General features: G+C 37.4%; 1 protein-coding gene across 2 annotated transcripts in view; it reads right to left on the reverse strand.

The window, feature by feature from the left end:
- Positions 1-3620: 3620 nt before the first annotated feature.
- pfkfb2a (6-phosphofructo-2-kinase/fructose-2,6-biphosphatase 2a) overlaps positions 3621-18934 on the reverse strand; it is a 29026-nt gene continuing 13712 nt past the window's right edge. For both annotated transcript variants that reach the window (XM_053482644.1, XM_053482643.1), the window contains exons 11-17: positions 17093-17239; positions 15966-16070; positions 15582-15711; positions 13881-13943; positions 12259-12323; positions 7378-7560; positions 3621-6939 (exon numbers count right to left, since the gene is read on the reverse strand). In XM_053482644.1, coding sequence (XP_053338619.1) covers positions 6892-6939; positions 7378-7560; positions 12259-12323; positions 13881-13943; positions 15582-15711; positions 15966-16070; positions 17093-17239 — 741 coding nt within the window. In that variant the 3' untranslated portion in view covers positions 3621-6891. The remainder of the gene's footprint in view (positions 6940-7377; positions 7561-12258; positions 12324-13880; positions 13944-15581; positions 15712-15965; positions 16071-17092; positions 17240-18934) is intronic.

Genomic DNA, 18934 nt, shown 5'->3' on the forward strand with positions numbered 1-18934 from the left:
ACGTTAGGTGATATAATGAGGAAATTTAACTTTTTAATTTAGCTGTTTGCCAACCACAGTGAAAATAACTCTCTCTTTTACTTTAGACTTTCATCCACTGGTTCTCTGACTGGGAAAGGGGCACTGATCAGTTCTCCATTTTACAGTAAATGTACTAAAGCATCAAACCAATCAGAGATGAAACTGAAGTCTTGTAACCAGTAATAACGCAAGAGCCAAGATTTCTCAACAGATGAAAATCCAAAATAAACCTCAAAGTTTTTCTTCTTCTTCTGATACATTCCTGGCAGATTAAATGCTTTACAGCGTGCCAAAAATATATATTCTGGGTAAATGCTTTGTGCATGTGAACACATATTTTGCAATTAGCTGATGCGAGACCAAGCCTCATAAATGCAATTGGAGCAAAATAAGCAAAGGCTTATTTATGACTATTGGACAATAGGACTGTTTGATATGATCCCACAGAAGAGCATCTGCTAAAAAGTTAATCATGGCTTTTATAAAAAAGGCATCAGGACACAGGGGCTGTGTAGCTGCAGACTGATCAGAGAACCCATCCTGACCACTGTTCACAGTCGAAATAACTGATAGTGGGCATGTAAGCATCAGAACCGGAGCATGGAGCAGTGGATAAAGGTGGCCTGATGGTTCTTTTTCTTACCTGAGAAAGAGATGGCACCAGGATGCACAATGTGAAGAAGGCAAAGTTCTGCTGGGAAACCTTAAGTCATGGCATTCATGAGGATGTTACTTTGATACGTACTGTACCAGCTACCTAAACATGTCTCCCCCCCCTTAATGGAAGCAGCATTTATGGATGGCTGCCTCTTTCAGCAGGATAATGCACCCTGCAAACATTGTTCCAGGAACAGTTTGAGGAACATGACAAAGAGTTCAAGGTGTTGACTGGTCAGCCACCAGATTGCCCAGATCTCAATCCAATCAAGCATCTGCTGGATCTGCTGGAAAAACAAGTCTAATCCATCTCTAATCCATGAAGGCCGTCCCTCCCACTTTACAAGACTTACAGGACTAACAGCTAAAGGATCTGCTGGCTACAGATGTCTTGGTGCGTGGTAACCCAACACACCTTTAGATGTGTTGTGGAATCCAAGGCTTGATAGATCAGGGCTGTTTTAGTGGCACAAGGGTAACTAGAGACAATATTATGCAAGTGGTTTCAAAGTTATGGCTGATCGGTGTATTGTATATATATTGATTGAATGCTGATATTGTACGCTGCAAAACCAGGCTCAACAATTTCTGACAGATAAGGGTTAATAAAAATATTTTAAAATTATTTTGGAGATATCTTGAAACTGAAATGTCAAGTTAGGGGAAATTTTTTGACAAAGGCTATTCTTCTATGACTCCTGTATGAAGTCATTATACGCATAATATTAAAATTAATATTTATCAGTGTAGTAATATGGTTGTACAAGGAAAAACACCACAGGTCCTGGAAAAAGCGATTCCAGATGACCTGCAGTAGCATAAATTGCAACACTCCCCTGTCATTATGTGCTCTCTAATTATAGATTAGATTTTTCCTCCCCTGGAGCATGCTTAGTCTTGTATAAAGAAGATGATCCTTGGCTGTGTTCAGTATCTGGCTGTATGGAAATAATCATTATTATCACACCTCAGTTTACGGAAATGTTCTCACACACATATGGTTTCCTGTCTGACTGGATAAAGCTTTATTTTCACTGTAAATTTTATAACATCAAGACTGTGTTTGGGAACAAGACATTCCCGAGTGTTAAAAAGAAACTTTTCAACAGAATAGTAAGATTAGCATAAAGGCTGCACAAGTAAAAAGACAAAAACACATCACCTCCTTCTTCACATGGTCATTACCGTAATGGTCATCTGGATGCACATACTGTCGTCGTCCCCCCCTCCCCCGACACACTAAATTAAACAGAATATTATATAAGTTGGGCTGCTGGAATAATATATAAAACTGGACACATTAACGAGTACCACATATTTCCATTATGTAGCATGTTTATGTTTTGCTTTCTAAATCAGCTCAATTTTGTGGTTGACCCTCATAAATATTGTTGCAAATGCCATGTTTGACATCAAAACAAATACCGCTTTGTGCTTGGTGGTCTTTTCAACTTCCAGCCTGTTTTCTCATTCAACGGCAGGAAAAAGCAACCAGAAGCCACTCCTGAGCTCACGATGGACATAAATCGTCCACGTCTCTAAAGAAAGCGAGGTCCTGAATAATTAGGGTGGGTTGTTTTGGCACTGAAAGGAAGTTGGCTCAAAGAAGAAAAAGCATGTGCCAGACCTTGTCTGGTTTTATTGGCTTTGGTACTGTAGCTAGGCGTGAGTGGGTTTTCTGGGATGTGTTTCACAAACAGAACTCTGTTTTAGACCCTGACCAGACCTTCAGTCGGTTATGAGAGCATTATATAAGATAAAAGCATCTACTGGAGGTTATTGTTTTTTTGTGCCAATCTAGCATAGTAATTAAAAAGTAGCAATAGTAGTAGTGGTGAGTTTATTATAAGGCAACGTGTAAATCATAATCCTAAAGCCTGCTTTATCTCATTTCTTATGTGTGTAGTGCAGCAGCGTACATTCCATGTATTCTATTTGATGAACTCTTATCCAATGCAAATGACCTACAGAATGAAGAATTTAATACTCTCCTCAAGACTCGTGCCCAGGAGACCAAAGTGATTCTATGTTTCTAATAAAACCCTGCGAGCGACCTTCATTCCTATTAGTCAAGTCCTAATCAGAGAGACACAGACATTTTTGCTTTGCCTAGTTTGATTCCGTTTCACAATGAGCCCTGATAGCAGCATATCTGCAGATCTCAGGTTTATACAAATGTCCTTGTTTTTTAAAAATGTGACCCGTCATATCAAGTCAGATTTTAAATCACACAGGTCAGTTTAGTAATATGGCCCACAGAGTGCTATAGGAGATTTTTTTTTTTTGTCAGTTTTGACAAAAATCCTTTGTCTTTCAGGTCCTTCAACAGAATTGATAGTTTTAATCCTTAAAATAGTTTTAAAGCACTTTAATCAACACTGTCCAAGCCTGTTACACCAGCCGTTGTAGAAAGACATGCAGTTTAACCTTTTTTGCCATAAATCTGCCTTACTTGCTTAATTATTTTTATAGGTATCGTCGCAGAATGCTTATTTAAATATTCTAAAAACAGGATTTTGACAGTTTTCTAAACAAGAAAACTGTCAAATAAACAGACTCACATTGCCATCTCCCAGGAACCGATATGAGAACCTAACCCTTATCTGAAAATATGCAGAATTTACATCGCTCAAAATGTGACATAATACCTGATTTGATTCGACAGGTCACAAACTATTGTTCAGTTGTTGATAAAGTTTAACATTTATGGAAGGAGTCTCCAGTGTCAGGACTAGATCTACAGCTTGTATAAATCCACAACTTGACATTTTGAAAAACCTATTTTGATACAGCATTTTTTTTGTGTCTTAACTACAAAATAGAGAAAAAAAGAGGCTGGTGAAGGAAAGACTGTTAAAGATTTTATAGCACAGGTGATAACAGGAAGTATCACATTTCATTTATTTATTTATTCATGTATTTTTACATTCTCTCCTTCCTGTTCATTTCTGTAAAGCAAATATCAAATTACTTTTCTTGTAAGCTTCCATACCTTTATTTCAAACAATAAAAACTAATTTTAAATAAATTAATCTGTAAATAAATAGAACAATACATTTTTGGATGTGCAATAGATAAATAATGTGGTAGATTACTTTTTGGATTTTAAGGTATTGTGCTCTGCATTGCATTTAAATTTAGGTCAGAACTTACATAAGTGATGTCAATAACAAGCAGCCAATCAATGTCAATGCATTTAAAACAAAAAAAAGAAGAACTTATATGCATTGTTATTCAGCTCAAAAGCATCAATCAACTTTCATTTATAAAAAGTGAACTGACAACCACTGTTATATTAGAATTGGAATTTAATTACATTTACAGATTTAAATAAACTCAAAACAATTAAATCATCACTTAAACACAAGACGGACTGAACGGAAAGCTCAAGGACAAAAATATACTTTTTTTTTTTGGTATACTTATAAAGCTACCACATGTACAGTCTATTTTCTAAAGAAAAGAAATACAATGAGAAAACCATGGAGTGTATAAAAAATATTTCTGAGCAAAACAACTAATAAAGAACATGCAATCAGGTTATAAAAATAAAAAGCACTTCAAATAAAAACAAGACAATTAAAGCATTAAATAAAAAGAATTATGGCTTGAGGTGTTTCGGGCTGGTGTTCCAGTGCGGCATTTAAATTAAAAAGATGGAAAGGAAAAGGTGTTTATTAGACTATCTACACGTCTACACTTCCTCTGGGTGAGGACGATGTTACTAGTTGATCCACATGACTGAGACACAACACCTACTGTTAACAGATTATAGAGATCAGAACAGAACAGGGAAAGTAACAAGTTTGTGATGAGATATAATGTTGCGCCACAATAACCAGTGACCAGTATAACCAGTTTATCACTGATTATATTGTATTATTTTATATTATCATATCATATATATATTACCAGACACCACTTTTTACATCAATATTGCACATGACTAACAGTTAATAAAGAACGAAATGGAGAAACTGTCAAACAAGCGCTTAATCAAAGGAAAAATAGTGACTTAAAATCGAGCAGTAAAGACAACGACTGCACACATCACACCATAGTTCCTACTTCGGATATCATTTAATCTCTTTCCATAAGTGTTTTTTTTTTCCCCTACACACTTTAACTGCTCTTTTTTTGCTTGTTGTTTGCCAAAATACACGATTGATGATGCCAACCATCAATCAGTATCTTGTGAAGATAATCAGCAGCTCTGGCACTAAAAATATTATCTGTACACATAACTCTTCTGATTAGTCCTTTCAGGAGATATCGGAACGCCACAGAAAATGGGAAATACATCCAATAAATATAATCACAGTTATTAAAAATGAAGCACAAAGGCAACACCACTTTCACTAAGCTTTATACTTGTAATTTTCCGACCTCCGACTAGGAAAAGACAAAGAAAACCTTTCAACTTGGAACTCGGGAATCGGAACTGGATTTCCTCAACCCGCGAGTTCAGCAAGTGACGTTAAATCAACATCAACATTAAAATCTACTAAAATCTACAGTCTAACGCTGACTAGACAGTTCACCGTCTTGAGACGGAACACACCCTAATCACTCTAGTTAGCTCGATAGCTTGTTGCTTATATTTATATTCACTAGCTTTTTCACACTTTGTAGCTCTTATGCGAGGAGGTCGGAGATGATGCAACTCCGAGCTCCGGTGGCTTTTTCCGAGGTAAGTTAAATGCAGCATTACAGGCACAGAGAACGAGGACCTGACAGGCACACAGGCCACGCCCCTTTTACTTATAATAAAAGGCACAAACTGATGTCGGAGGTACACAGCGATACAGGTGTGTACTACATCAGCATCTGTTCAAGTGAATGAAGTAAACCTGGGCGTTGCCGAGTAAAGGACGGGATCTCTGTTTAAGTCACTCTGGTTGTGTAAGACACAACTCATGTCTGGGTTTCTGGGGATTACTGTCCAAAAGGATTACAGGACCAGTAATGCAGCTCACATCACCTCATTATCCGTGAACATGGCACAGTTAGGGACTGAGGATTCAGTAGTGGCTTGTTGGAGCTCTTAGATTGATCTAAATACATAGAAATTATACAATCCGGGAATTAAATTCCACACAATCCACTCAGCACTGCGCGTTAAGGCACATCCACATTTATGTGCAATTTCCTAGCAAACGTTTATCCCAAGTAGGTTTTACCCCAAAAATAGTTTATTATCCAAGGCAGGTTTGGTGTCGGATTACATCCTTAGATTTGCACAAGAGCTAAATACAAGATAAAATGATCACATTGTTTTTTTAAATATTCATAAGTAAATATTATGTTTAAGCTCTTATTTAAAACTACCAAAGTTTAAAATGAAACAATAATATTATTCACATCACTTCAAAATTTCACTATTAGTATACTTACATACAGAAAGTATAAGTCTGGAATCAAGCAGTTTCTGAAACACGCTGCTAGAGGAAAATACGAGGGGCGTCCAAGTCAAACCCGGGGCTTGTGATGAAATTGTCTGGCGAATAAAGACACGCTTTAAAGAAGGCCGCACATCTGTGAATGATGATCCCAACTTGCTTAACAGACGCATCTGTCTGTGGGAACTGTACACACACTCATTCACCAACAGAAATAAATAGAAGTTTTACTTTTATACACTGTGTTATTCTGCCCAACCAAAAGTCCCGCTTTGACTTGAACACCTCTCGGAATTAATACTGTGGGGAGTGTAATGTCTTGGAGTGAATATGGATAAAAGTTAATGCTTTTCTATAACCACATCCTGACGCGTTTCATTACATCAATTCACGACCATTACAAGTGTTTATTTATTCAAGAATGATGTCATGCGAATTATATCCGCTTGTAATTACGTTATTTATGCAAAGTGAAAGAAATGCAACCTCAATATCAGACGATTGATATGACTTCCAATGTTATTGTAACATGATTACGTAACTTCATTTTTTTTTTGTTTAAAGACAAAATATTGATATTTGTGGGCGTGTTTCTGTGAGAAATGCTCATGACTTGTTAGCTACGTTAGTCTTGTAGTAAAAATCGTGCACTGAGCATGTGATGGCTAATTGAGTACACTAAGAACAGTTTGTATACTTCTTAAATATATATACAAACAACCATGAAAACAGACAGACAGACAGTTCCTGGGATCGTCTTTGGACGCAGGAAGGTGCGCCTCATCCAGGTGCAGACTGAAGCGCTCGCAGGTCATCACTGTCCATCTCCCCACACTCCAGGACTCGAGCAATCGGATGTTTCCTGTGAAACAGAACAGAACTAGACTATCAGGACGTAACCAGTGCCAGGAAACATCCCACTACGGCTGTGTCGAATGACTGGGAATGTTTCACCATCTTCCCTTTGGATCGCCAACAAGCCCGATGAGATATCTTTCTGCTATTACACAATCAAGCGTATGATGCTGAACTGTCAGGTTCTTTCAAGTGTTAGCAAGATGAGACTTGCAGCATAAATACCAAACTGATCAAACTGACTGATTACATTTAGCATGAATTCTGTGCATGTCATTTTTTTGGAGAGGTTTGAAAGCTATGAAACTCTTTGCAACCGTGCTGAGCAGAAAAGCATCTCATGTCATTTAGAACCAGGACTCTCAGGATACAGCATGCACATCTTCATTCTCTACATACAGTATAAGTGTAGATATATACAGAGTACAATGTAAAATAATCTAACGTGTGTCTCGGCGAGTTCCTCGTTCTCCTGCCACTCGGGGACGCCCGAGGAGCTCAGCGACGGAGGCAAAGGGGTGCAGGGTGGGTTTCCGACGCTGAAGACACGCGGCCGCTTCACCTGGTCCTGACTGGACATGGGAGTGAAGCTGTGTCTCCTCATTGGCCCTTCATGTTTCCTGTTGGCCTGCGGAGGGACATACGTAAGAAAAGTCATGAGCATACGTTGGCAGAGGAACAATGATGCCTATGTCACAGAGAAAAAAAAATGGATAAAAACAAGCGAAAGACAAGTTGGGGGAAAAAAAAAACTAAAAAAAAAAAAAAAGTACTTACTGGCAGGACAACAGTGTTAGCGTTACAGCTATATGAGAACACGTGAAAGAGTGTGTTCTCATCCGCGTTCTTCTTTTACATGACTGGTTCCATTATACATGATTTATTCTGTTTTATTTACCTTTCCTTATGTTTTTTCCTAATTATTTATTTTAGCATTATTATATTACTATTATTATTATTATTAGTAGTAGTAGTATTTTATTTCGAGCTGCGTTTTTATGTTTAACAGTGAAATTGTATGTATTCATAATTTACATCTTAATTAATTTACACCTTTTCCAGATTTGCATTCTGTTTAAGTGTTATTTACCTTTTTTTTTTAAATGTAAGCAAAAAAGAGAGGGAAAATCTACAGCTTAAAAAAAAATACAACTTACACAAAAAACTGCCTTTTTTATTTAAAAAAATAATTCTGTATCTAATAAAATGTAATTATAAAATATAAGTATAAGTGTAATAAAAATGAATTCTAACAAACAAAATCATGTCTCTTAATTTTAAACAAAAGATTGTTAAAATTTATTTAGTTCCTTTTTTATGTATATATAAAAAAAACATAATGCTGTATAAGTATCACAGACTGATATCTCATAAGAACGACTTCCATGGTCATATCACGCTGCCCTACTTGGCACGATACAGTATCATTCATGAACACTGCATCGCTGTTCATCTCTAGTTTTATTATGAATATAATCATTATTTTTTTATAATTAAAATTACTTTTGAAAAAAAAAAGTTTTTTGCGAACATAGCAATTTCATTTACAAGTATGTTTTTCCCACTTTTCATGCTTTTACACTATGTCTAACGATTATTATTTAAAGTTCTAAATGTCCTTGGTTTTGTTTGGGTTTCTAATTGTCCTCGCTTTTTTTTAATATGACGACAGTTTTATTACCTTCAAGTCTAAAATGAAGTGTTTCGAAGCAGAGAGCTCATGATTCATGAAGGTCACATCTGTGCGCTGTCGTCTCACAGGAGACACAACAACTGGTTTGAAATCGCAACTCCTATTAAAAACGACCTTGATGTCTAAAGCATGTGCGCTGTCTGAGCGAAGAGGCGTGTTTACTGCCGAGGCTGGAAACATGATTCACGTCCGACGTGTAAATAACAAGAGAAAGGAAATTAACTTTACCCCTCATTTACTCCCTATATGAACGTTTTCCTTTGTTGATTTGATGTTTCAATTTAACTCGATGCTCACCTTATAGCGCACAATTCTCATTACGAATCCATCCACCTGCTGCACTACACACACCGCCCGCGGGAATGCCACTAATATTTGTAATTTTTATTTAGCATTTGCAAATGACTTTTCCAGAATCAGGAACATCCAGGTTTTGGTGAGACACTGCTGAAAAACTTGCAAAATAAAACGGAGTGTAAGAAGCAGTATAGAATAAACATGTTGAGATAAAACTAACACACTAGGCAGGTTTGAATAATATACTTATTTTTTTTATTTTTTTTTTTATAGAACGCTACTTCTGAAGTGCAGCTGAGACACTAGCAAGAGTTTGAGCTTATATTTTTTATTTATTTATTTTTTTTACATTTTAAAGCAAAGTTTAGCTACAATATCTAGCTCATAAATACAGTCTTGAGCAGAAGTAGCTTGAATTATACTGACACATATTACAATAAAAAAAAAGTTAAACTATGAAATAACTATTAAATGTAAACTATTAAACAATTAAATAAATATAGGTAAACTATTAAATTAAATGTATGCATTCATATTTATCTAAGCTGCTTACTTTGTACATATTTTATTTTTACTAATAAATAAATAAATGTGATGTGTAAACTTTTAAATTAAGTCTATTTATATGTATTTCTCTCGGCCAACACAAAATAACAGCAAAAAGGACCTCATTAAGATGATGTTCGCCAATATTACTATTTATTCCCTTATTTTCCATTATTTATTATTTATTTTATTATTGTAAATGATAAAACACTTTATCACACTTGTTTTTTTTTTAATAAACTCTACATAAATTCCAGACTACGCGGAATTATTACCTGTAATAAGTTTCAGCCTTTTGTGATTAAATAACTGCGCCGGTCGACACAGCGAGCTTGATTTTTATGCGACTAACTGTGCGGCTCTAGTCCTGAGGCGCTCTAAGCTGGAGGAGGAAGACAGGGAGCAAGGTGATAACTATTAGCTTTTAAAACCATGCGTTTCTATGATGTATTTTTTTTATTTGAGTGTTTTTACAATTTCACTGCGGGAGCTTGCACACAACTGAGCGTCGTGTGTCTGGAATAGTCGCCGTGGTCAAACCTCTACACCCACACTACGAAAACAACGACCGGCGGAAAGAGCTAGGAGCCGAATTCCAACCTCAGTCAATTCATGGATGGCTTGCGATAGCATTTCGCAACATGAGTCCATAAATATCCGCAAGTGTTTGTATCTTTCCGGTCATATACTGTAGGAGGAGTTTCTCTGGAGTTTGTAAGACATAAGTTAGCAAATTAATACTCAACACTCAATAATAATCAAAATGATGAAACTTGTTATTAAGAGAAAACAAACTGGACCAAACTGCTACTTGAGGATCAGACAGAATCAAGCGTGCCATTACTTTATTCATTAGTGTAAATACAGCGTAAATACACACCCTTCCAGATGTCCACTCTTACACCCTACTTTAAAACCCTAGTGAACAGGAAGCTGTTTGAGGTTTGAGATCCTAACGAGACAATTTGGAAATAGTGACAACATGGAGGATTATGGGTAATCCACAAAACCAACATCCCGTCGGAAAACACCAGTGAGGGAAATATTCATCGTGACGCGGAACATGGGGGTTGTTTCTCAGAGCCACATCCTGGCCACAATATCTTATTACATGATCGGTAACAAACTTGTTTCAACAGGTTGTCAAAAAAATCCCTCTAAGCTCGAACAAGCAAGCAAACACACAAACACACACTCGTTTACACATACTAACAATGCATGTACAGTACATAACACTGATTATCATTTACATTTTTTTTCCCTTTTTTTACACATGCTTTAGCTTTAAGGAAAAAAAATGTTTGAAACCTAAAGTTTAAAACAGCACAACATCACTGGGTAATGTTAGTTAACTTGAGTTTAGTGCACGCTACTGAGTTTGTGCTCGTTGAAAAATTAATAAATTATTAACTATTTTTGAATAATTTTCTAAACTGCAACAAAAATACATTTTAGAAAGAAATTTTTTTTTAACCTAATCAACTTCTTTTTAACACAATCTACATTTTTAACACAATTTTATAAAATTATAAAATTACAAAATAATAAATAAAAAAATAGTTTTTTAATTCTATTTCAAGACAAGCACTCATTTGTAAGTGGAAATTACTCGCTATATCAGCATGCAATTTTGTTTACAGCGCTGTGCAAAAGTATTGAGCCCCTCTTATTTATCCATATTAAATTATAATATCGAATCCCTTTCTTTGCCTCTATTGAAAAGAGCAGCACTGAGACTAAGAAACTGCCAATGAAAGTTTGAAGAAATCAAATTCATCTACTGGAACGCGCAGGAGATCCCTGAATGTGATTTATTGTCCATTCTTGTGTCTGAGTCACTGGGTGTGTAAGGATACTTATTTACATTCTTCATATTTTGTTTTCAAAGAGCCAAACTTTATTTTACATCATTTAATATAATTTAATACAAAGAAATACGAGGGGCTCAATACTTTTGCACATTACTTTTGTAATCTAATGTACAGTAATTTTTTTGGGGAATGATTTTTGTGTAATCATATATTTAAAAATGTTTAAATGTGTAAATCAGGTTTAAAATCTTTTTCAAAAACAGGAAGTCAATAATAATAATAATAATAATAATAATAATAATAATAAAAATAAATAAATAAATAATAAAGCTTGTGTTAAAAATAATTTGCAGATTATTTGTAATTATTAGCTGATTATTGCGTCTTTTTTTTTTTTTTACGTATTATAATGTGAATCCATCGTGTCCATTTGCTAGCAGCAGTGCGCCTTCACCCCCAAATCACTCTCAGCATTTATCTGTGGCATTTCTTTCATTTAATTAAAAAAAAAAAATAAAAAAAAAAAGTAAAAGTAGAATTACATTTTATATATAAATAAAAAAAAAACAGTAAAAGTAGAATTACATTTTAAGTTCAAAATTTTGTCTTACTTTTGGATTCACTAAATTACAATACTGTATATATATTATAATTATATAATAAAGAGAATGTTTGGCTAATTAGCCAAGCCCATGCATTTCCTATCATATTTTCTGTCGTATCAAATTATTCTCGGAACGGCACGCAAACAGGAATTTCCTTAAACACGACAATTAGCTGAAATCACTGGACTCCTCAGGAAAGCACTGCATATATAAACTTTATTTTATTTGTTAAACGATGGCTTGTTTTAATCTGGTTAGTGTTATTTTAATTAATGTAGAACGTCCATAAAACAATAATCCATACTCAATTAAATTTAAAGAAGCAATAAAATGTTATCTGAAAAAAAAGAGATGAATAAAACATGAGTTCTTACGAGTGGTCTGGCCCGGTGTGTGTTTACAGCTTCGACATTCAGGTCGAACATGTCCACTTTACAACCTGCAAATATTATTAAACATTACATCCAGTGATAAAAAATGTACATTTCATTACTAAATTTCATTAATTAACTCATTTTTTTTTTTAACGAAGTGATACAGCATTTAAACATGATCAATAGTATGTGCACCCCTGTCCATTACAACCCATTTCTTTCAAATGTTGAAACTACAGGATGTATCTTGTGTGCTACAGCGTTCACGTTTCCCTTCACTGGAACTAAGACCTGAAACTAAACCTGGTCCTGCATGACAATGCCACATGTGCCCAAAGACAATCAACATGTCAAAGACAAGTTGTTTATGGTTGAAGAACTCGAGAGCTCTGACTGAACTCCTTTGGAATGAACTGAAACTGGAGCCTCCTCAACACCCTACCACCACTGATACCTGATCAGAACTCAAATCCACCTGAACCACAGCCAGGTTTCAACATCTAGTGAAAAGCCTTCACAGACGAGTGAAGCGCATTTGTGTGGTGGTCAAGGGTGCACAAACCTTTGACCATAGAGCACATTATGTCATATGGCAATTACTGCAGCAGAAATGTAATAGACAATAAAAATAACTTCATGCTTTTTTAAACCTATCAGACAGGAAGCTGCGAGAAATCATTCGCACTACTGAGGTTCTTTTTTTAATGGAGAAAAAAAAACCTGCTAATCAAAAAAATGACAAAAGCATGACTTCATGATTTCACAACCCAGGATAACGCATGAACTGAATGGCATAAATCCCAGACGTCAGAAAAACAAAAAGAACTGCAAGACTGAGTGTCGTTAAAAGGTTGTTAAAGGGTCCCTGTCTTGAGATAGTAGATGTACACTACTGTTTAAAAGTTTGGTCTCACTTGCAAATTACTTTGTTTTTGGTTAGTGATTTATTTTCTACATTCTACGACAATACTGGATATTTTAAAACTATGAAATAACACTTACGGCATTAAGTAATTAAGTAACAACAACAACAATCAGTTGTTATTTTAGGACATGAAGGTCAGCAGTTTTTATGTTGAGTTCGTTTGCAAAACCCATTAAGCTCCATGATGAAACTGTCTCTCATGAAGACCTTCCCAGGAAAACAAGACCAAAACGTACCTCAGAAATCATAAATTAACAAATATTGCCTCCGATTAGAGCCCTAATGAAGCTTTACAGAGCAGAAGTAGCAGATCCATCTCAACATCTACTGTTTGGAGAAGAGGATTGTGTATTTTGGATAAACGCCTTCAGTATTGTTTTACAATGTAGAAGGAAATAATTATCAGGAACGACCATGGAGTTGGAACGTGATCTCAAACCTTCGAGCGGTAGTGTAGCTATGGGACAGAACATGAGAGATCCTGCTGAAGGAAGCAAGTGCCTCAGATAGACGTTTCGAGGAAGTCACTCTTTTTTCCAGTGTGGATAAAAAAAAAAAACATTCTCTTTGTCATACTTTTGCTTTATTTATTTCTGACGTTATTGCACTCTTAATCAATCTCTATGAGCGTATGCTGAATCTGCAGTCTTCAGTAAATGCAGTGAAATGGCAGTGATTCAACCGTGGATCTATTTACCGTAAGCCACGGGGGTGAGTTTCAGCACCACATGGAGGGGACACTTCAGATACGGCAGGTCATCTGGAACACAAACCACAGATAACATTACAACTCCAGTGGAGACACCGGGGTGCAGGAAGGACATGTCCACACGGCAAATATTAGCTAACATCATATTAAAGGCCTCAATGCTCAGGGTGAAATATTTCGATTAAATACAGTGGAACCTCGGAGTACGAGCATAATTCGTTCCGGAATCGGACTCGTATTCTAAAACACTCGTAAATCAAAGCACATTTTCCCATAAGAAATAATGGAAATTAATATTATTTGTTCCACAGCCCAAAAAAATAAATACATTAAAAATAAAACTAATTAACCTGCACGTTACCCTAAAAAAGGTAAAAATTATAATCCCGACAGATAAGTGTTTCCATTTATGCGCACAGGCGCTGTGTGTGTTTTTCTCTCTCCTGCGCTGCTGGGTGTGTTATGTGTGTGCGCGAGCGTAATTTGACACCGTGCCGGTTGTGTGTGAGTAAAGCACCCCCTCTCTGTTTTACACACACACACACACACACACACACACACATTAAAGGCGAGAGAGAGAGAGAGAGAGAGAGAGAGATGGAGAGAGAGAACCGGCACGGTGTCAAATTATGCGCGCACACACATACACACTCAAACAATGACACACACTAACGACACGGGGGTGTGTGCGAACCTGCGCGGTGTCAAATTACGCGTGCACACACATAACACACACACACACTGCAGCGCAAGAGAAAAAAAAACACACACACACACACATAACATACACACGCATGCGTTACACATGATACTTGGTGCTCGTAAACCACGACAACGCTCGTTTTTTAAGTAAAAAATTATTTAAAAATTTTGCTCGTCTTCCGGAACACTCGTAAACCACATTACTCGTAATCCGAGGTTCCACTGTAAACTGTTAGCGAACGTAGAACCCTTGGTAATCACAGAACCCCTGGTAGACACAGAATTCTTAGTAAACCCTTAGTAAACACTAAAACAAGGCTGTAAACACACTATTAACCCACTGTAGACTTGCTGTAAACTCACTACAACTAGGGACATGCCATCTTATTCAATGTTTTTGTACTACATTCTAGAACAATACAGTAGGGCAGTAGCAGCTCAAATGGTTCATTAATTAATGCTGTACTGTAGGTCACTGGATTTCCAATCGGAAGGTCGAGGGTTCGATCCTTAGCTCTGCCAAGTTGCCACTGTTGAGCCCTTTGAGCAAGACCCTTAACCCTATCTGCTCACGAGGCGCTGTATCCTGGCTGACCCTGCACCCTGACCCCAGATTTCTAACTGGGATATCCAAAAATTACAATTGCACTTCGGGATTGATGAAGTACTCAATGAATTATTAATACTGTAGATTTTCCCCCGTACAGTTCTCGCAAAAACAGTTTTGTGAAACTGTTTCTTATAAAAACCTTCCCAGGAAAGAAAGACTAAAACTTACCCCATTGTAAATAAATAACACTGGGTAAACAAGAAGCCTGAGTGAAACTCTCATTAAGCACAGAACCCTCAGCAAACATGGAACCACTGCAGAAATGATCTTATAGCAACTATTTATATACTGTACATGTGAAAGAGGCATCTGAGTGACCATGAATGTGAATAAACGATGAGTTTTGTGTGTTCATGACTATTCATGATGATTCTGACCAGCGCTGATGTCCAAGAAGTATGCGAGCAGGCATCTCATGACAGCCTGGTGACAGATGACCAGCACGCTGCCCTGCCTCTCCAGCTCCATTATCACCGGCTCGAGTCTCTGCACCAGGTCCTGGTAGGACTACAGCAACCGAGTAGGAGAGGAAAAGACAGACAATAAGATGGTTGGACATGTATTTCTTTCATCTATATAACATTGTGGAGACAATGATTACTCTGTGTCCTGTACAAATATACTTCAGCTTAAGAAGTGTCCATGTACATGGAGAAAATTGCTCAACTCAATTTCCCAACTCAATTCCTCAACAAAACAAGTTGTAAAGTGTGTTTGTTTCTGCAGTAATATAGCATGAGCACACGGTTGTTAATGCTCACCTCCCCTCCTGGATAACGGTAATGGTATTTGTCTTGATCTCTCATGGCAAATTCATCAGGATATTTCTCCTTGATCATGTCATAAGACATTTCCTCACAAATGCCCTTAAAACAAACCAAAAAAAACATAGCCATGTTGATTTCAGAATGAATTTTCAGAAAAAAAAATCTGTAGTGTTGTTATTGTTATTATTATTGTTATTATTATTATTATTATCTCACTATACATCCACTGTAAACTATACACCTGCTATGAACTCACCACACACCCGCTGTAAACTCACACCTGCTGTAAACTATACACCCGCTGTAAACTCAGAATACATCCGCTGTAAACTATACACCCGCTGTAAACTCAGGATACACCCGCTGTAAACTCACGATACATCCGCTGTAAACTATACACCCGCTGTAAACTATACACCCGCTGTAAACTCAGGATACATCCGCTGTAAACTCAGGATACATCCGCTGTAAACTATACACCCGCTGTAAACTCACGATACATCCGCTGTAAACTATACACCTGCTGTAAACTCACACCCGCTGTAAACTATACTACCGCGGAGGTAATATTTGTCCGATGTAAACTCATGATACATCAGCTGTAAACTCACGATACATCCACTGTAAACTATACACACCCGCTGTAAACTCACCATACACCCGCAGTAAACTCACCATACACCCGCTGTAAACTCACCATACACTATAAATCCGCTGTTAACGGCTGCAAACTCACTGAACACCCGCTGTAAACTCACAATACAGGCACTGTAAACTATACACCTGCTGTAAACTCTCTCTTTACACCTATAACTTACCATAAACACACTTAAACCCACTGTAACTTTGCGGTAAACTCATTGTAAACTCACTGTAAGTGACGTCACTATAAAATTACCATAATGATAAGTGTAAAAACCCAGAAAAAGAAAACATTAAAGTTCTTGGAGATTATTAAATCCATGGCAAACCCCAGGTTCACATGTCAAACACACTATTTTGGTAAAGACAAAACACTGGCTAGACTTTTGTTAACTTTAGGGGCACTGTTGAAAAGCCCTCGCCCTGTAGATGGTCTATAATGGCAGTAGCAGGTGGCATGCGGAGGCGTTCTGACTCACAGCATCAATCTCATTGAGAATTTTCCACTGCTCATACGGAACGCCCAGAGCCTCAGCCGTCTGGATGGTGCGCTTCAGCTGGCTGGTCCACACCTTCAGATCCACGAGCTGGTGGTCCACTATGAACTCCCGCAGCGCCACAGCAAACTGCACACACAAGATAAAAACACATGATACAAACACACAAACACCCAGACACCGGGATTCTATTTGCAATGGCTTAATAGTGGTGCAAAAACACTGCGGTCAAACTGGAATGTTCAGCAACATTTGTCTGAGATCTGTGTAGTAACACGAATGATGAGTACGATAACATCACATCCTGATATCGGGAATTCAGGATTAAAACGTAAACTGTGACGTTCCTTCCATTTCCTCTGATGTAAGTAGTGTTGATGACTTACATCCTCAAAGTGACGTACAAAACAAAAATGCAGAGATTATCTGTTCATATTGGACAGCTCAGCAGTAAAATTGCGCCGCTTGTACTGTATCAGAAACCTAGGACGAGATCTCTTACTACACACGTGTCAGAGTTTCCTAAGCCACTCTAATCCTGGCTGAGTGGAGTAACAATGCAAGGCTTTGGTAGTTTCAATGTAGGGATTAGCTGATGTCACTCTGACTGTGAAGAAAAAACGTAATCCTGCTTTATCGTGCATCTGATTGAACTAGAAGGACTTAATTTGTTTTGCTGAGGACTCGAGGAGATTATCTTTACATGTTGCAAAACTATGATCGTTAAACAACGGATTATGCGATTATATCATGGATTGCTTAAGAAGAATTACACTGCCTATTTAGTTCTTATCTTATTTTAATTTTTTCTACTCTCACTGTATACTTCAGCCATTCAAAAACCAAAAACTGAGGCCAATTTAGATAATAATAAATAGCAATATCAATGAGTTTTGATGGAGTTCCTCCCTCAGACGCCTAAAACCTGGCAGTGGAATTCGTTATTGACGCTCTGGCCCCTGGGGATAAATTCTAGATGCACAATGCCGTGAACGTAAAAAAAACCCCGATGAGCATGCGCTCGGTCGAGCTGCGGACCTGCCTCGTCTTTTTCGGTCGTGGAGATGATTAGTTCTTTCACTCTGAAGACTGTGGCTATGTTTCGTCACCGGTGATGATCCTGAACATGAAGGACGGGTCAACCACGGTACGCTGACGGGGTTCTTCGTAGACTTCAACGTGGTGTTCCTTCTGCTGCTGGATCAGCAGCCTGGGGACGAACTCGGCAGCAACATGGCGCATGTTTAAATCACACGTGAGGATTGACTGGACTGTTCCATACGACACAGTGACAACAGCAGCGATGTTGTGAAATGCTCGCCGGCCATCATCCTGCACAAGTTGGCGAATGGTTTTGATCATTTTTTTGTGGGTTGAGCTAGTTGAAGGTCTTCCTGATCTTATGTCGTCTTCCGGTGATGTTCTTCAGCTCTTGAAGCCTCATTTAAAACATCTCGAACCACTCGTTGCAGCGTCGCTGTAAGCTTGTCATGTCAAACGTTCCAGTTTCACACAGAATTTCACACTCGTTCGTTGTTCTAACTTGCTGTACATGATGAAATAGAAGACATGGTCAGGATAACACCAGTTGCACAGCTCTCAATGTACACAGGATGTTGCCTTTTGGCACACTGACTTATGAAGGTCGGTACTTCCTGTGACTGTGTGACTGTGCGTGCGGCCTTGTGCTGCCATCGGTTGGCGTGTTACAAAACTAGTCTTGAAACGTTTTGATACCATGTCGTAATGATCATACGACAGTTATTTCCATCCGAGTAATCTGATTGGATGAACGGCATTTCGGTTTGGGTTCTACAAACACAA

The sequence above is a fragment of the Clarias gariepinus genome, chromosome 22, assembly GCF_024256425.1.
Source record: "Clarias gariepinus isolate MV-2021 ecotype Netherlands chromosome 22, CGAR_prim_01v2, whole genome shotgun sequence".
Classification (NCBI taxonomy): Eukaryota; Metazoa; Chordata; class Actinopteri; order Siluriformes; family Clariidae; genus Clarias; species Clarias gariepinus.